The sequence below is a fragment of the Rhinopithecus roxellana genome, chromosome 12 (genome assembly GCF_007565055.1).
Source record: "Rhinopithecus roxellana isolate Shanxi Qingling chromosome 12, ASM756505v1, whole genome shotgun sequence".
Taxonomy (NCBI): Eukaryota; Metazoa; Chordata; class Mammalia; order Primates; family Cercopithecidae; genus Rhinopithecus; species Rhinopithecus roxellana.
In genome coordinates, this window is record NC_044560.1 from 133,892,834 (window position 1) to 133,904,990 (window position 12,157).

At 51.2% G+C, this 12,157-nt stretch overlaps 1 protein-coding gene across 4 annotated transcripts in view; it reads right to left on the reverse strand.

Moving 5' to 3' along the window:
* Positions 1 to 8,472, reverse strand: part of RYR1 (ryanodine receptor 1) — a 158,879-nt gene extending 150,407 nt beyond the window's left edge. For 2 of the 4 annotated variants that reach the window (XM_030942543.1, XM_010385726.2), the window contains exons 1-2: positions 8,296 to 8,472; positions 1,255 to 1,374 (exon numbers count right to left, since the gene is read on the reverse strand). In XM_030942543.1, coding sequence (XP_030798403.1) covers positions 1,255 to 1,374; positions 8,296 to 8,340 — 165 coding nt within the window. In that variant the 5' untranslated portion in view covers positions 8,341 to 8,472. The remainder of the gene's footprint in view (positions 1 to 1,254; positions 1,375 to 8,295) is intronic. The other 2 variants (XM_030942545.1, XM_030942544.1) reach the window with 1 other exon arrangement.
* Positions 8,473 to 12,157: the final 3,685 nt, after the last annotated feature.

Consider the following 12,157-nt stretch of genomic DNA (forward strand, 5'->3'; position numbering starts at 1 on the left):
AGCTTCCCTAACCCTAACCCACCCCACTAACCCGTGTCCCACCTAATCTTATAGGAAGCCTCAGCCCCATACCTCTGCCCTGAGACACACTGACCCTGCTCCAAGGACAGGAATCTCCTGTTCTGTGTCCTCCTCTGCAGATGACCCCACATCCCTCCAACCCCAAAAGAAGCCCCACCTCCCGCCTCCACCATCAGTCCTCGATCCTGCCTTTTCCGTCAAACACCTCCGAACCCTGCTTCACAGACACAGAAGGGCGCCCAATCTTATACTCCCTCCTCAGTTCAGTCCCCCACCCTCCGACTCCTAAACTCAAGACTCTGCTCCTCAGACCCCACTCGCTCAGACTCTGAAACCTCCCCGCATCAGATTCCACATCCCTCAGTCTGCCAGCCCCTGCCCCTCCCCCAGGTCTCCTCCTTTCAGACCCCAGGCTCCTTCTACCTCTCAGCCACCAATCTCCCCAGTCAGACCCCTGCGGGTGTCCCCTGACCCTCCAGGCCCCTTTGCCTTGGATCCAAGGTCCTCGGCCCCTTGATCCCCTGCCCTCTCAGACTCCAGCTGTCCCCACCCTCAGAATTCCCAGGCTCGGACTCAGGGATCACCTTCCCTCAGACCCCACTATCTAAGACCCTCAAGCCCCCACCCCTGTCAGATGCCCTACGCCCTCTGCATCTCAGGCCCTGTCCCATCCTTCCCCGTCCCCACCGAGGGCCCCCTTACCCCTAAAACACCCTGTAATGATTCAGTCTTGTTACTTGAAAAAAATTAAAAAATAAAAAATAAAACATCGCAGATCCCTCCTCCTTGTCCAGGTCCTTTGCCTCGTCCCGCCCCACCCCCCGCTCCCCACCTCCCCACCCGTTCCTCAGTTTCCCTGCTCCTCCTTCCTGAGACCCCTGTTCCCCAACCAGCCCTTCTTCTGGACTCTCAGGCCACCTCCCCTTAAACTCGAGGCTTTCTACCCACTCAACCACCTGCCAAAGAACGTTCTGGATCAGCAGCCCCCGCCGTGGCCTACCACACCTCTGTGCACACAGGGATCCCCTCCAATACCACAGAACCCCTGCCCCTCCCTTCTCAGACCTCCACCCCTCTCCACCTCAGGTAGCCCTTCTTAGCCTTAGCCTCCCTCCTCACTTTCTCTCCTGTCAGCACCTCCTTTCAGACTCCCAGAACCCTCTTCTTTGGACCCCAGATTCTCTGCCCCTTCAGATCCCCGTGTCCCCACGCCCCTCTCCCTCCTGCACAGACCTGGGCGTTGCTGGTGGGCTCCAGGAAGCACAGGCGGTTACCGAAACCCTCGGCGGCCAGGCAGAGCTTGAGCTGCTCCTTGAGCACTGTGGCGCTGCACTGCAGGACCACCTCATCATCCTGCGGAACCGAGGGGCAGGGTTTCCAGGGGGGCCTGGCCCGGATACCACAGACACTGCAGACCACGGGCCCCTCCTCCCACCCTTGTCCTTATGAAAAAGACGGTGATGAACAAGATCCACCCACCCAAGCCCTCTACCTGCTCCTGACAACTCCTTGAGATACAAGCCAGTGTCATCCCACTTATTTTATTTTTTTATTATTTATTTATTTATTTGAAACAGTCTCTGTTGCCCAGGCTGGAGCACAGTGGTGCAATCTCAGCTCGCTGCAGCCTCCACCTCCTGGGCTCAAGCGATTCTCCTGCCTTAGACTCCCAAATAGCTGAAATTACAAGCGTGCACCACCACGCCTGGCTAATTTTTATATTTTTAGTAGAGACAGGGTTTCGCCATGTTGGCCAGACTGCTCTCGAACTCCTGACCTCAAGTAATCATCCCATTTATTTTTATTTTTAGAGACAGGGTCTTGCTGTGTCACCCAGGCTGGAGTGAAGTGGTGTAAATTATAGTTCACTGCAACCTTGACCCCTGGGCTCAAGCAATCCTGTTGCCTCGGCCTCCTGAGTAGCTGGGACTACAGGCATGAGCTGTTGTGCCTGGCCTATCCTCATTTTAAAATGGGGAAACTGAGGCTCAAAGTGGGATATGGATGGACCAAGGCCAACACAGTTGGTAACAGGAGGAGGTGGGATTTGAACCTGTGTCCAACTGGCTCCAGAGGCCTCCCAAGTGGGGTCTGCAAAGTGATCCACTGGAAGGTGGAAAATTGCTCAAGTTAAATTGCTTTTTAAGCTCATCTTTCTCTAAATTCTCTCTTTTGCGTGTTGTTTTGATAATAGACTGCTATTTTATCTTATTTATAGACTGCTTTCTAATGGCACCTGAATGCAATGTGAGAGCCTGGGCTGGATCCTGGAAGTATCATAAAGGACAGTATTGAGTCCGGGCGTGGTAGTTCCCACCTGCAATCCCAGCACTTTGGGAGGCCGAGGAGGTGGATCACTTGAGGTCAGGAGTTCAAGACCAGCCTGGCCAACACGGTGAAACCTCGTCTCTACAAAAAAATACAAAAAAGTAGCGTGGTGCGGTGGTGCACGCCTGTAGTTCCAGCTACTCGGGAGTCTGAGCCAGGAGAATCACTTAAACCCAGGAGGCAGAGGTTGCAGGGAGCTGAGATCAAGCCATTACACTCCAGCCTAGGCGACAGAGCGAGACTCCATCTCAAAAACAAACAAACAAAACCAAAAATAGCTGGGCACAGTGGTTCACGCCTGTAATCCCAGCACTTTGGAAGGCCGAGGTGGGTGGATCACCTGAGGTCAGAAGTTCGAGACCAACCTGACCAACATGGAGAAACCCCGTCTCTACTAAAAATACAAAAAATTAACCGGGTGTGGTGGCATATGCCTGTAATCCCAGCTACTCGGGAGGCTGAGGCAGGAGAATCGCTTGAGCCTGGGAGGTGGAGGTTGCAGTGAGCCGAGATCACGCCATTGCACTGCAGCTGGGAAACAAGAGCAAAACTCCAGCCTGGGCAAAACTCCGTCTCAACAACAACAACAACAACAACAACAACAAAACAAAACAAAACAAAAAAACATAGTAATGGTATAGCCTGTATTTATTAAGCACTTTACTGACTCCCAGGCCTTATGCTCTGGGTCTTATACTCATTCAACAGACCCTGGTTGAGCATCTGCCATGGGCCGGGTGCTGTTCTAGGCACTGAATACAGAGCAGTGAATAAAGTAAATGAAGATCAAGATTCCTGCCCTGGCTGGACACGGTGGTTCGCACCCGTAAATCTCAACAGTTTAGGAGGCTGAGGCGGAAGGACTGCTTGAGCCCAGGAGTTCAAGACCAGCCTGGGCAACATAATGAGACCCCCCCCCCATCTTTACAAAAGTTAAAAATTAAAAATTAGCCGGGCATGGTGGTACACTCCTGTAGTCCCTGCTACTCGGGAGGCTGAGGTGGGAGGACTGCCAAGTCCAGGAAATCTAGGCTACAGTGAGTCATGATCAAGCCTCACCTCCCTGGGGCCCCTGAGACAGATTGAGACCATGTCTCAAAAGAAAAAAAAAAAAAAATCACTGCCCTCAGGGAGCTTAAATCCTCATGATGGAGACAGGCAATAAACAGGTGAATTAATATGTAATGTTAATGTCAGTGATAGGTGTTATGGAAAAAATAACCCAGGCTGATGTAAGAGAGTGGCTTTTGGGATGGGGATGAGATCAGTGAGGGAGTGAAGTGACAGCCTCTCCAAGGAGGTGACATTTGAGTTGAGCCTTGTCCAAATAACAAGAAGGAATCAGGCCTGCTCATCTCTGGGGGAAGAGGAGGGAGTCTGGGCCAAGGCCTCTGGCTGGTGGGTGCTGGAGTGTTGAGGAACAGCACAGGAGACAGAGCAGGATGGTGGCCGCAGCGGGGAGGGGAAAACAGGGAGGAGATGAGGTCAGAGAGATACTTGCATGGGTCCCTTGAAAAAAAAATTTTTTAAGAGACTGGGTCTCACTCTGTCTCCCAGGGTGGAGTGCAGTGGTACGATCATAGCTCACTGCAGCCTCGGACTCTTAGGCTGAGTGATCCTCTCCATTCAGCTTCCTGAGAAGCTATGACTGCAGGCTCATGCCACCATGCCCAGCTAATTTAAAATATATATATTTTCGTAGACACGGGGTCTTGCTCTGTTGCCCAGGGTGGAGTGCAGTGGCAAGATCACAGCTCACTGCAGCCTCCAACTCCTGGTTTCAAGTGATCTTCCCACCTCAGCCTCCCGAGTAGCTGGGACTACAGGTGCACACTGCCATGCCCAGCTAAAGTTTAACACTTTTTGTAAAGACAAGGTCTGCCTATGTTGCCCAGGCTGTTCTTGAACACCTGGCCTCAAGCAATCCTCCTGCTTCAGCCTCCCAAAGCGAAGGGATTACAGCTGTGAGCCATGGGGTCTGGCTATTGTATATATTATTGTCCCCATTTTCCAGATGAGAACCCTGAGGCTCAGACAGAAAACTAAAAATCACTAGCCCCGAATTAGGAAGCAGGCAAATGGCAAAGCCAGGATGCAAAGCGGAGACAGATGGCCCAATTGTTACCGCATTGATTCTCAAACTTTTCCTGAATTAAAATGAAGGGAGGCTGGGCGCGGTGGCTCATTCCTGTAATCCCAGCACTTTGGGATCCAACAAGGTGGGTGGATCACTTGAGGTCAGGAGTTCGAGACCAGCCTGGCCAACATGGTGAAACCCCGTCTGTACTAAAAGTACAAAAATTAGCCAGGCGTAGTGGTACATGCCTGTAATCCCAGCTACTCAGGAGGCTGAGACAGGAGAATCATTTGAACCCGGGAGGTGGAGGTTGCAGTGAGCTGAGATCATGCCACTACACTCCAGCCTGGGCTATAGAGCAAGACTTTATCTTAAAAAAAAAAAAAAAAAAAAAAAAAAAAAAAAAAAAATGAAGGAAGGAGGAGGGTTCTGGTTAAAAATGTAGCTTCCCTGCTGGCCCAGTCCCCTACCACTGTCATGAGCCTGATTTGGGGTCAGCAGGGAATGTGTACTCTTAACCAGACCCCAGGAGCTTCTAACTTGGGCCAGGGTTTGAGAAGCCCCAGCCTGGGTAGGGGTAGAGGTCACCACCCATCAAAGGGAAGTGAAATCAGTTTGTCGGCGGGCCTGTGGCCATCGCGCTTAACCAACTGAAGCAAAATGGAGCAAGAATAGAAAATAACAGCGTGCGCATCATGCTTCAGGGGCCATCTACATTTTATGAGACTTGTTTCAGTTAAAAATAGGTATGTGTGAATGGTCACAGGTCCTGTGTTGTCCATAATAGTAAAAATTGGAGACGATTCAAATGTCCATCAGCAGGTGAACTGATAAACACACCACAGTATAGTTGCACAGTGGAATACTACTCGGCAACCAAAAGCAACGAACTCAATACACGCTACGTGGATGAATGTCAAAAAGATTATGCTGAGTGAAAGAAGAAAGGCCGGGCACGGTGGCTCATGCCTATAATCCCAAAACTTTGGGAGGCCAAGGCCAGAGGATTTCTTAAGCCAGGAGTTCGAGACCAGCCTGGGCAATATAGTGAGACCTCACCTCTACAAACAATTTGACAAATTAGCCAAGCATGGTGCTATGCACGTGTAGTCCCAGCTACTCGGGAGGCTGAGGTAGGAGGATCACTGGAGCCTGGGAAGTGGAGGTTGCATTGAATCAACCATTGAACCACTGTACTCCAGCCTGGGCAACAGATTGAGACTCTGTCTAAAAAAAAAAGGCCGGGCACAGTGGCTCATGCGATGGGTGGATCGTCTGAGGTCAGGAGTTTGAGACCAGCCTGGCCAACATGGTGAAGCCCCATCTCTACTAAAATACAAAAAATTAGCCAGGCTTGGTGGCACGTGCCTATAACCCCAGCTACTCAGGGGGCTAATGCAGGAGAATTGCTTGAACCCAGGAGGCAGAAGTTGCAGTGAGCTGCGATCATACCATTGCACTCCAGCCTAGGCAACAAGAGTGAAACTCCATCTCAAAAAAAAAAAAACTTATTGAACACATAAAATAGGTAAAATGTATTGAAGGTCAATTACACCTCAATAAAGTTGATTTTTAATCATGTCTATGCATGTGTGAATGTACTGAGTTGTAAGACAGAATATATTTCTTTTTTTTTTTTTTTTTTTGAGACGGAGTCTCACTCTGTCGCCTAGGTTGGAGTGCAGTGGCACGATCTGCGCTCACTGCAAGCTCCGTCACCTCCCGGGTTCACACCATTCTCCTGCCTCAGCCTCCCGAGAAGCTGGGACTACAGGTGCCTGCCATCACGCCCGGCTGATGTTTTTTTGTATTTTTAGTAGAGACGGGGTTTCACCATGTTCATCAGGATGGTCTTGATCTCCTGACCTTGTGATCCGCCCGCCTCGGCCTCCCAAAGTGCTGGGATTACAGGCGTGAGCCACCACGCCTGGCCAACAGAATATATTTCTTATGGGTGGGATGAGGTCCAAAAGGTTTTTTATTCTGAGACGGAGTCTCGCCCTGTCACCCAGGCTGGAGTGTGCAGTGGCGCAATCTCGACTCAATGCAAGCTCTGCCTCCCAGGTTCAAGCAATCCTCCCACTTCAGCCTCCTGAGTAGCTATGATTACAGGCATGCACCACCACACCTGGCCAATATTTTTTTGTATTTTTAGTAGAGACGGGATTTCACCATGTTCGCCAGGCTGGTCTCAAACTCCTGACCTCAAGTGATCCGCCCACCTTGGCCTCCCAAAGTGCTGGGATTATAGGCATGAGCCACCGAGCCCAGCCTCCAAAAAGTTTTGAGAAATCCACCACGACCTCAGTAACACTCAGAAAAACTGACCCAGTCTGGGGTGGAGAGAGTCCAAGGCCAAGCCTCCAGAACCCCAACACTGACTACTTTGGTAAGTCTGGGCCCCGTTTTTATCTGGTGAAGGCAATGGGGCTGGGCACCAGGGGCATCCAGAGATGCCACTTCCTGGCCTTGACCTTGGGTGAGTGATTCTACCATTCGGGCCTTGGTTTCCCTCAAATCTCTCAGGGAGATAAAGATAGGACCCTACCTCAGAAGACAGGGCAGCGAGGATATAATTAGATGTCTCAGGAGGCAGAGGCCCAGGGCATGGGGCCTGGTTTAGAGCAACAGTTCAAGGGCCATTGGCCATGGCCATGGTCTTATTAGGGCTGGGGAGGGCCCAACCCATGGTGTCTGCTGAGGGCCTGGGGCTGGGGAGAGAGTCTCAGCTGAAGCTAGGCCCCTTCCCAGCTGTCCCCATCCTTCACTACCAGCCCCAGCTGTTTGTTCCTCTCTCCCAGGAAACCGGACCCTGCTCTCCAGGGTCCTATTCTGGGGCGGGAATGCTGTGTCAGCATTTCCTGCGTGGCTCCAAGGCCCCGGGGGGAGGGGCGGGGCTAGCGTTGGGTCAGCAGACCTAGCCCAGAGCAGAGGACGTCCCCTCCCATATTTACGGCCCCACACCCTGCAGAGCCACTGGGAGGGGAAGGTGGGAAGGGCGGGGAGATGGCAGCCCCTCCTCCCTCTCGTCCCCTCCCCATCCCCGGCCCAGGCCCCAGAAAAGCGGGCTATTCTGGGAGGGCCACCTGTTGTTCCAGTTCCCATCCCTGCCCCCAGCTGGGGCTCAGAGATGCAGGGAATGACCCAGCTAGAGAGACACAGAAAATCAGAGGGCCTTAAGCTAAGAAACAGAGACAGGGAGACTGAGATGGAGGAAGAGACAGAGACATGGAGACACCCAAAGAGACAGATGGGGAGAGACACCACCCAGAGACCCTCCAAGACCATTAGCAGCCACTGAGAGCAGCCCTCCTGCCCAAAACAAAGAAGCAAAGAAAGACCCAGAACCCAAGAGATCCCTCCCCCACGAGACCCTCAAGGGCTGGGAGTTGGAAGCAGCTGTGTCCTCCAGCCCACCCCCCCCCCGCCCCCACCCCCCAGCTCCCTTCCCAAGAATTTAAATAGGTCAGAGTCTGGAGCAAAAAGAGAATTAGGGCTGAGGTGGGGGGTGGGGGGACGGCTAAATTAAGCCCAGGAATTAGAACCACCTTCTCCAAGTGCCTGCTTCCAGGATGGTGCGAGGGTGTGCTTCCTCAGGGGTCCTTCTTGTGGGGGACAACTCGCTAATGTCAGAAGAGAGGGCAACCGAAGATCCCTCTCCCATTCTGGAGTCCCCAATCCTACCAATTCTCTGTAGTGAGAAAGGTGAAAGACACTAAAAGACAGAGTGACAGTCACTCAAAGTGACACAGGAAGAGACCTCGAGTCTCAGAGACCACCGGTAAACCGGACAGGGACATTCAGAGACAGAGACACCCTCAGAGACCCCGAGAGATAGCCCCACAGACCCCTAACCCAGAGATACGCACCGTCCGCAGGAACTGGACGTCGTCCTCCCCTTCTGCGTCACCCATGATGTCGAGGTCCGAGGGCCAGGGTCTGAGATCGGGGAACAGAGGGAGGGGGCTGCGGGCTGGGCGGGAGGACTGGGGGCGGGCTGGGGTCGGAGACCTCTTGGGACGCCAGAGGCACCCGCGAGGTGGATGGAACTGAGAGGAGGACACGCGTGCCGGACAGAGATGGGAGGAATGCCCCGCCCCCGGGCCCCATTGGACCAGGACTCCCCGGCCACGCCCCTTCGCCGGAGCCCCGCCCACATGCCCCAAATCTTGGCTGGAGGTTTGCCTGACCGCCGGGAGGTGGGGTGGGAGAGGGAGTGTCTAGAAGGTATCTGCGTTCTCTCCCCCTACCACGGTAAGTAACGTGCCACCATTCTCCCATTTCACAGAGGGCAAACTGAGGCTCTGCGTGGGGAAGCCCTTGCAAGGTATCACGCAGCAGAGCAGGGCTGTGCACCAGGTCTCCTGACTTTAAAAAGCACCAAACATAGTGATTAAGAACAAGAACTCCGGCCGGGCATGGTGGCTCACCCCTGTAATCCCAGCACTTTAGGACGCCGAGGTGGGTGGATCACTTGAAGTCAGGAGTTCGAGACCATCCTGGCCAACATGGTGAAACCCCGTCTCTACTAAAAGTACAAAAATTAGCCAGGCGTGGGGACACACGCTTGTAATCTCAACCAGTTGGGAAACTGAGGCAGGAGAATTGCTTGAACTTGGGAGGCAGAAGCTGAAGTGAGCCGAGATTGATCCACTGCACTCCAGCCTGGGCGAGACTCCACCTAAAAAGGAAAAAAAAAAAACAAGGACTCCGACTCCGAGCCAGATAATCTGGATCTGAATCCCACCCAGCCTTGCTACTCCCTTGAGTTACATGGATAAGCCACTTAGCTTCTCTGTGCCTCGGTTTCCCCATCCAGTAAGGGGAATATTAATAGTACCGACCTCACGTGGTTGTTGGGCAAGTTAAATGAGGTAATTAATTTACAGCACTTAAAACAGTGCCAGTGCCTGGTTAAGGTAATGTGAGTGTTGCTATTATTATTATTTTATTATTATTATTATTATTTGAGACAGAGTCTTGCTCTTGTTGCCCAGACTGGAGTGCAGTGGCAAGATCTCGGCTCACTGCAAACTCCACCTCCTGGGTTCAAACGATTCCCCTGCTCAGCCTCCCGAGTAGCTGGGATTACAGGCACCTGCCAACACACCCGGCTAATTTTTGTATTTTTGGTAGAGACAGGGTTTCACCATGTTGGCCAGGCTGGTCTCAAACTCCTGACCTCGTGATCCACCTGCCTCAGCCTCCCAAATTGCTGGGATTACAGGTATAAACCACCACGTCCAGCCTTATTAAAATTATTATTAGGCCAGACACAGTGGCTCATAACGCCTGTAATTCCAGCACGTTGGGAGGCCAAGGCAGACAGATCATTTGAAGCCAGGAATCTGAGACCAGCTTGGCCAACATGGTAAAACCCTGGCTCTACTAAAAACACAGAAATTAGCAGGGCATGGTGGCGCACGACTGTAATCCCAGCTACTCGGGAGGCTGAGGCACAAGAATCATTTGAGGCCAGGAGGCAGAGGTTGTAATGAGCCGAGATTGTACCACTACACCCCAGCCCAGGTGACAGAGCAAGGCTCTATCTCAAAAAAAAAAAAAATTTTTTTATTAACATGTAGTGGTGTACAGTAAGTTATATAAAACAATATCCCATAGTTAAACAAAATTACATAGAAACCGTTCTTCAACGTATAGCAGGTTTCTAGGTGCTCCATAATTAAATACTGATGTTAGTACAACTGCAATAAATAGCACAAAAGTTTGTGTCATATTATGGAATTATATAATTCGATGTTATATAATGTATAATTATATAATTAAATATTTAGGCCAATATAATTATACTGTACAATACAATTCTATGTTGTATTTATTATATATTATCTAACACATAGTTGTATACCAAGTATTGTTTTTCCCTAAAACTTTGTGTGAATGTGAAATGATTCTGTGTCATTGAGTATTATATCATAAGTTATTAATAGTGTTTCTTATTTTTGTCAGTCTCATTATGTGTGTTAAGACCTACCCCTGTTGCTCTGTGGACACCTGGTGTGTGACAGTGGTGGCTTTGCAGGATTCTTTGGTGATTGATCCCTTCTGTTTATCCACCTACCCCTACTGGGAGTGGACACCCAGGCTGCCTCCATCTTCCCCGAAATAATGCTGGAGGGAACATCTGTGTATTGGTCCCCCAGGAAGCTGAGGGGGAATGTTTTGTCGTGCACACCCAGAAGCTAATTGCTGGGTGACATATTCACATGCACAATTTGTGTAAGTAGTGCCAGATAACCCTCAGAATGGCTACTCACTATCAGTCCATGAGTCCCTGGGTCCCCATATCCCCACCCCCCATGTGGCATTTCCAACTTAACTAATTTTTGCCAGATTTATATAGGATGACCCACTGTTTTTTTGTTTTGTTTTGTTTTTTGAGACGGAGTCTCGCTCTGTCACGCAGGTTGGAGTGCAGTGACGCAATCTCGGCTCACTACAAACTCTGCCTCCCGGGTTCACGCCATTCTCCTGCCTCAGCCTCCCGAGTAGCTGGGACTACAGGCACCCACCACCACGCCCGGCTAATTTTTGTTGTATTTTTTAGTAGAGACGGGGTTTCACCATGTTAGCCGGGAGGTCTCGATCTCCTGACCTCGTGATCTGCCCGCCTCAGCCTCCCAAAGTGCTGGGATTACAGGCGTGAGCCACCATGCCTGGCCAACTCACTGTTTTTGAATTCATTTTCTCTGTTTTACTTTGAGAGATGGGGTCTCACTTTGTTGCCCAGGCTGGGGTGCGGTGGCGCAATTATGGTTCACTGCTGCCCGGAACTGCTGGGCTCAAGGGATCCTCCCACCTCAACCTCCTGAGTAGCTGGGACAACAGGCTTGCGCCACCACGCCCAGCTAACTTTTAAGCTTTTTATAGAGATGGGGTCTTGCTATATTGCCCAGGCTGGTATTGAACTGCTGGGCTCAAGTGACCCTCCTACCTCGGCTTCCCAAAGTGCTTCCAACAGGCATGAGCCACCACGCCTAGCCTTGTTGTCATTTTAATTTCCACTTCCCTGATGAGTTACCAACAATTTCTAGCATCTTTGTCATCTGCTCATTGTGCTCTCTTTTTTTTTTGTTTGTTTTTTTGTTTTTTTGAGACAGAGTCTCACTCTGTCACCCAGGCTGGAGTTCAATGACGCCATCTCGGCTCACTGCAACCTCCACCTCGCGGGTTCAAGCAATTCTCCTGCTCGGCCCCCTCGGGACTACAGGCATATGCTGCCACACCCGGCTAATTTCTTTTGTATTTCAGTAGAGATGGGGTTTCACTGTGTTGCCCAGGCTGGTCTCGAACTCCTGAGCTCAGCCAATCCGCCTGCCTTGGCCTCCCAAAGTGCTAGGATTATAGGCGTGAGCCACCGTACCCTGCGTAACTTTTGTATTTTTAGTAGAGATGGGGTTTCGCCATGTTGGCCAGAGTGGTCTCGAACTCCTGACCTCAGGTGATCTACTCGCGTTGGTCTCCCAAAGTGCTGAGATTACAGGCATGTAATCTTACATTACAGGTGCAGGAGCCACCCTGCCCGGCCATTTTTCTAATATGGTTGCTGTCTTTTTTGCTTGGTAATTTGCAGCTGTTCCTTTTATATTCTTCTTTTTTTTTTAGATGGAGTCCCATTCTGTCTCCCAGGCTGGAGTGCAGTGGCTCAATCCCAGCTCGCTGCAACCACCACCTCCCGGGTTCAACTGATTCTCATGCCTCAGCCTCCCG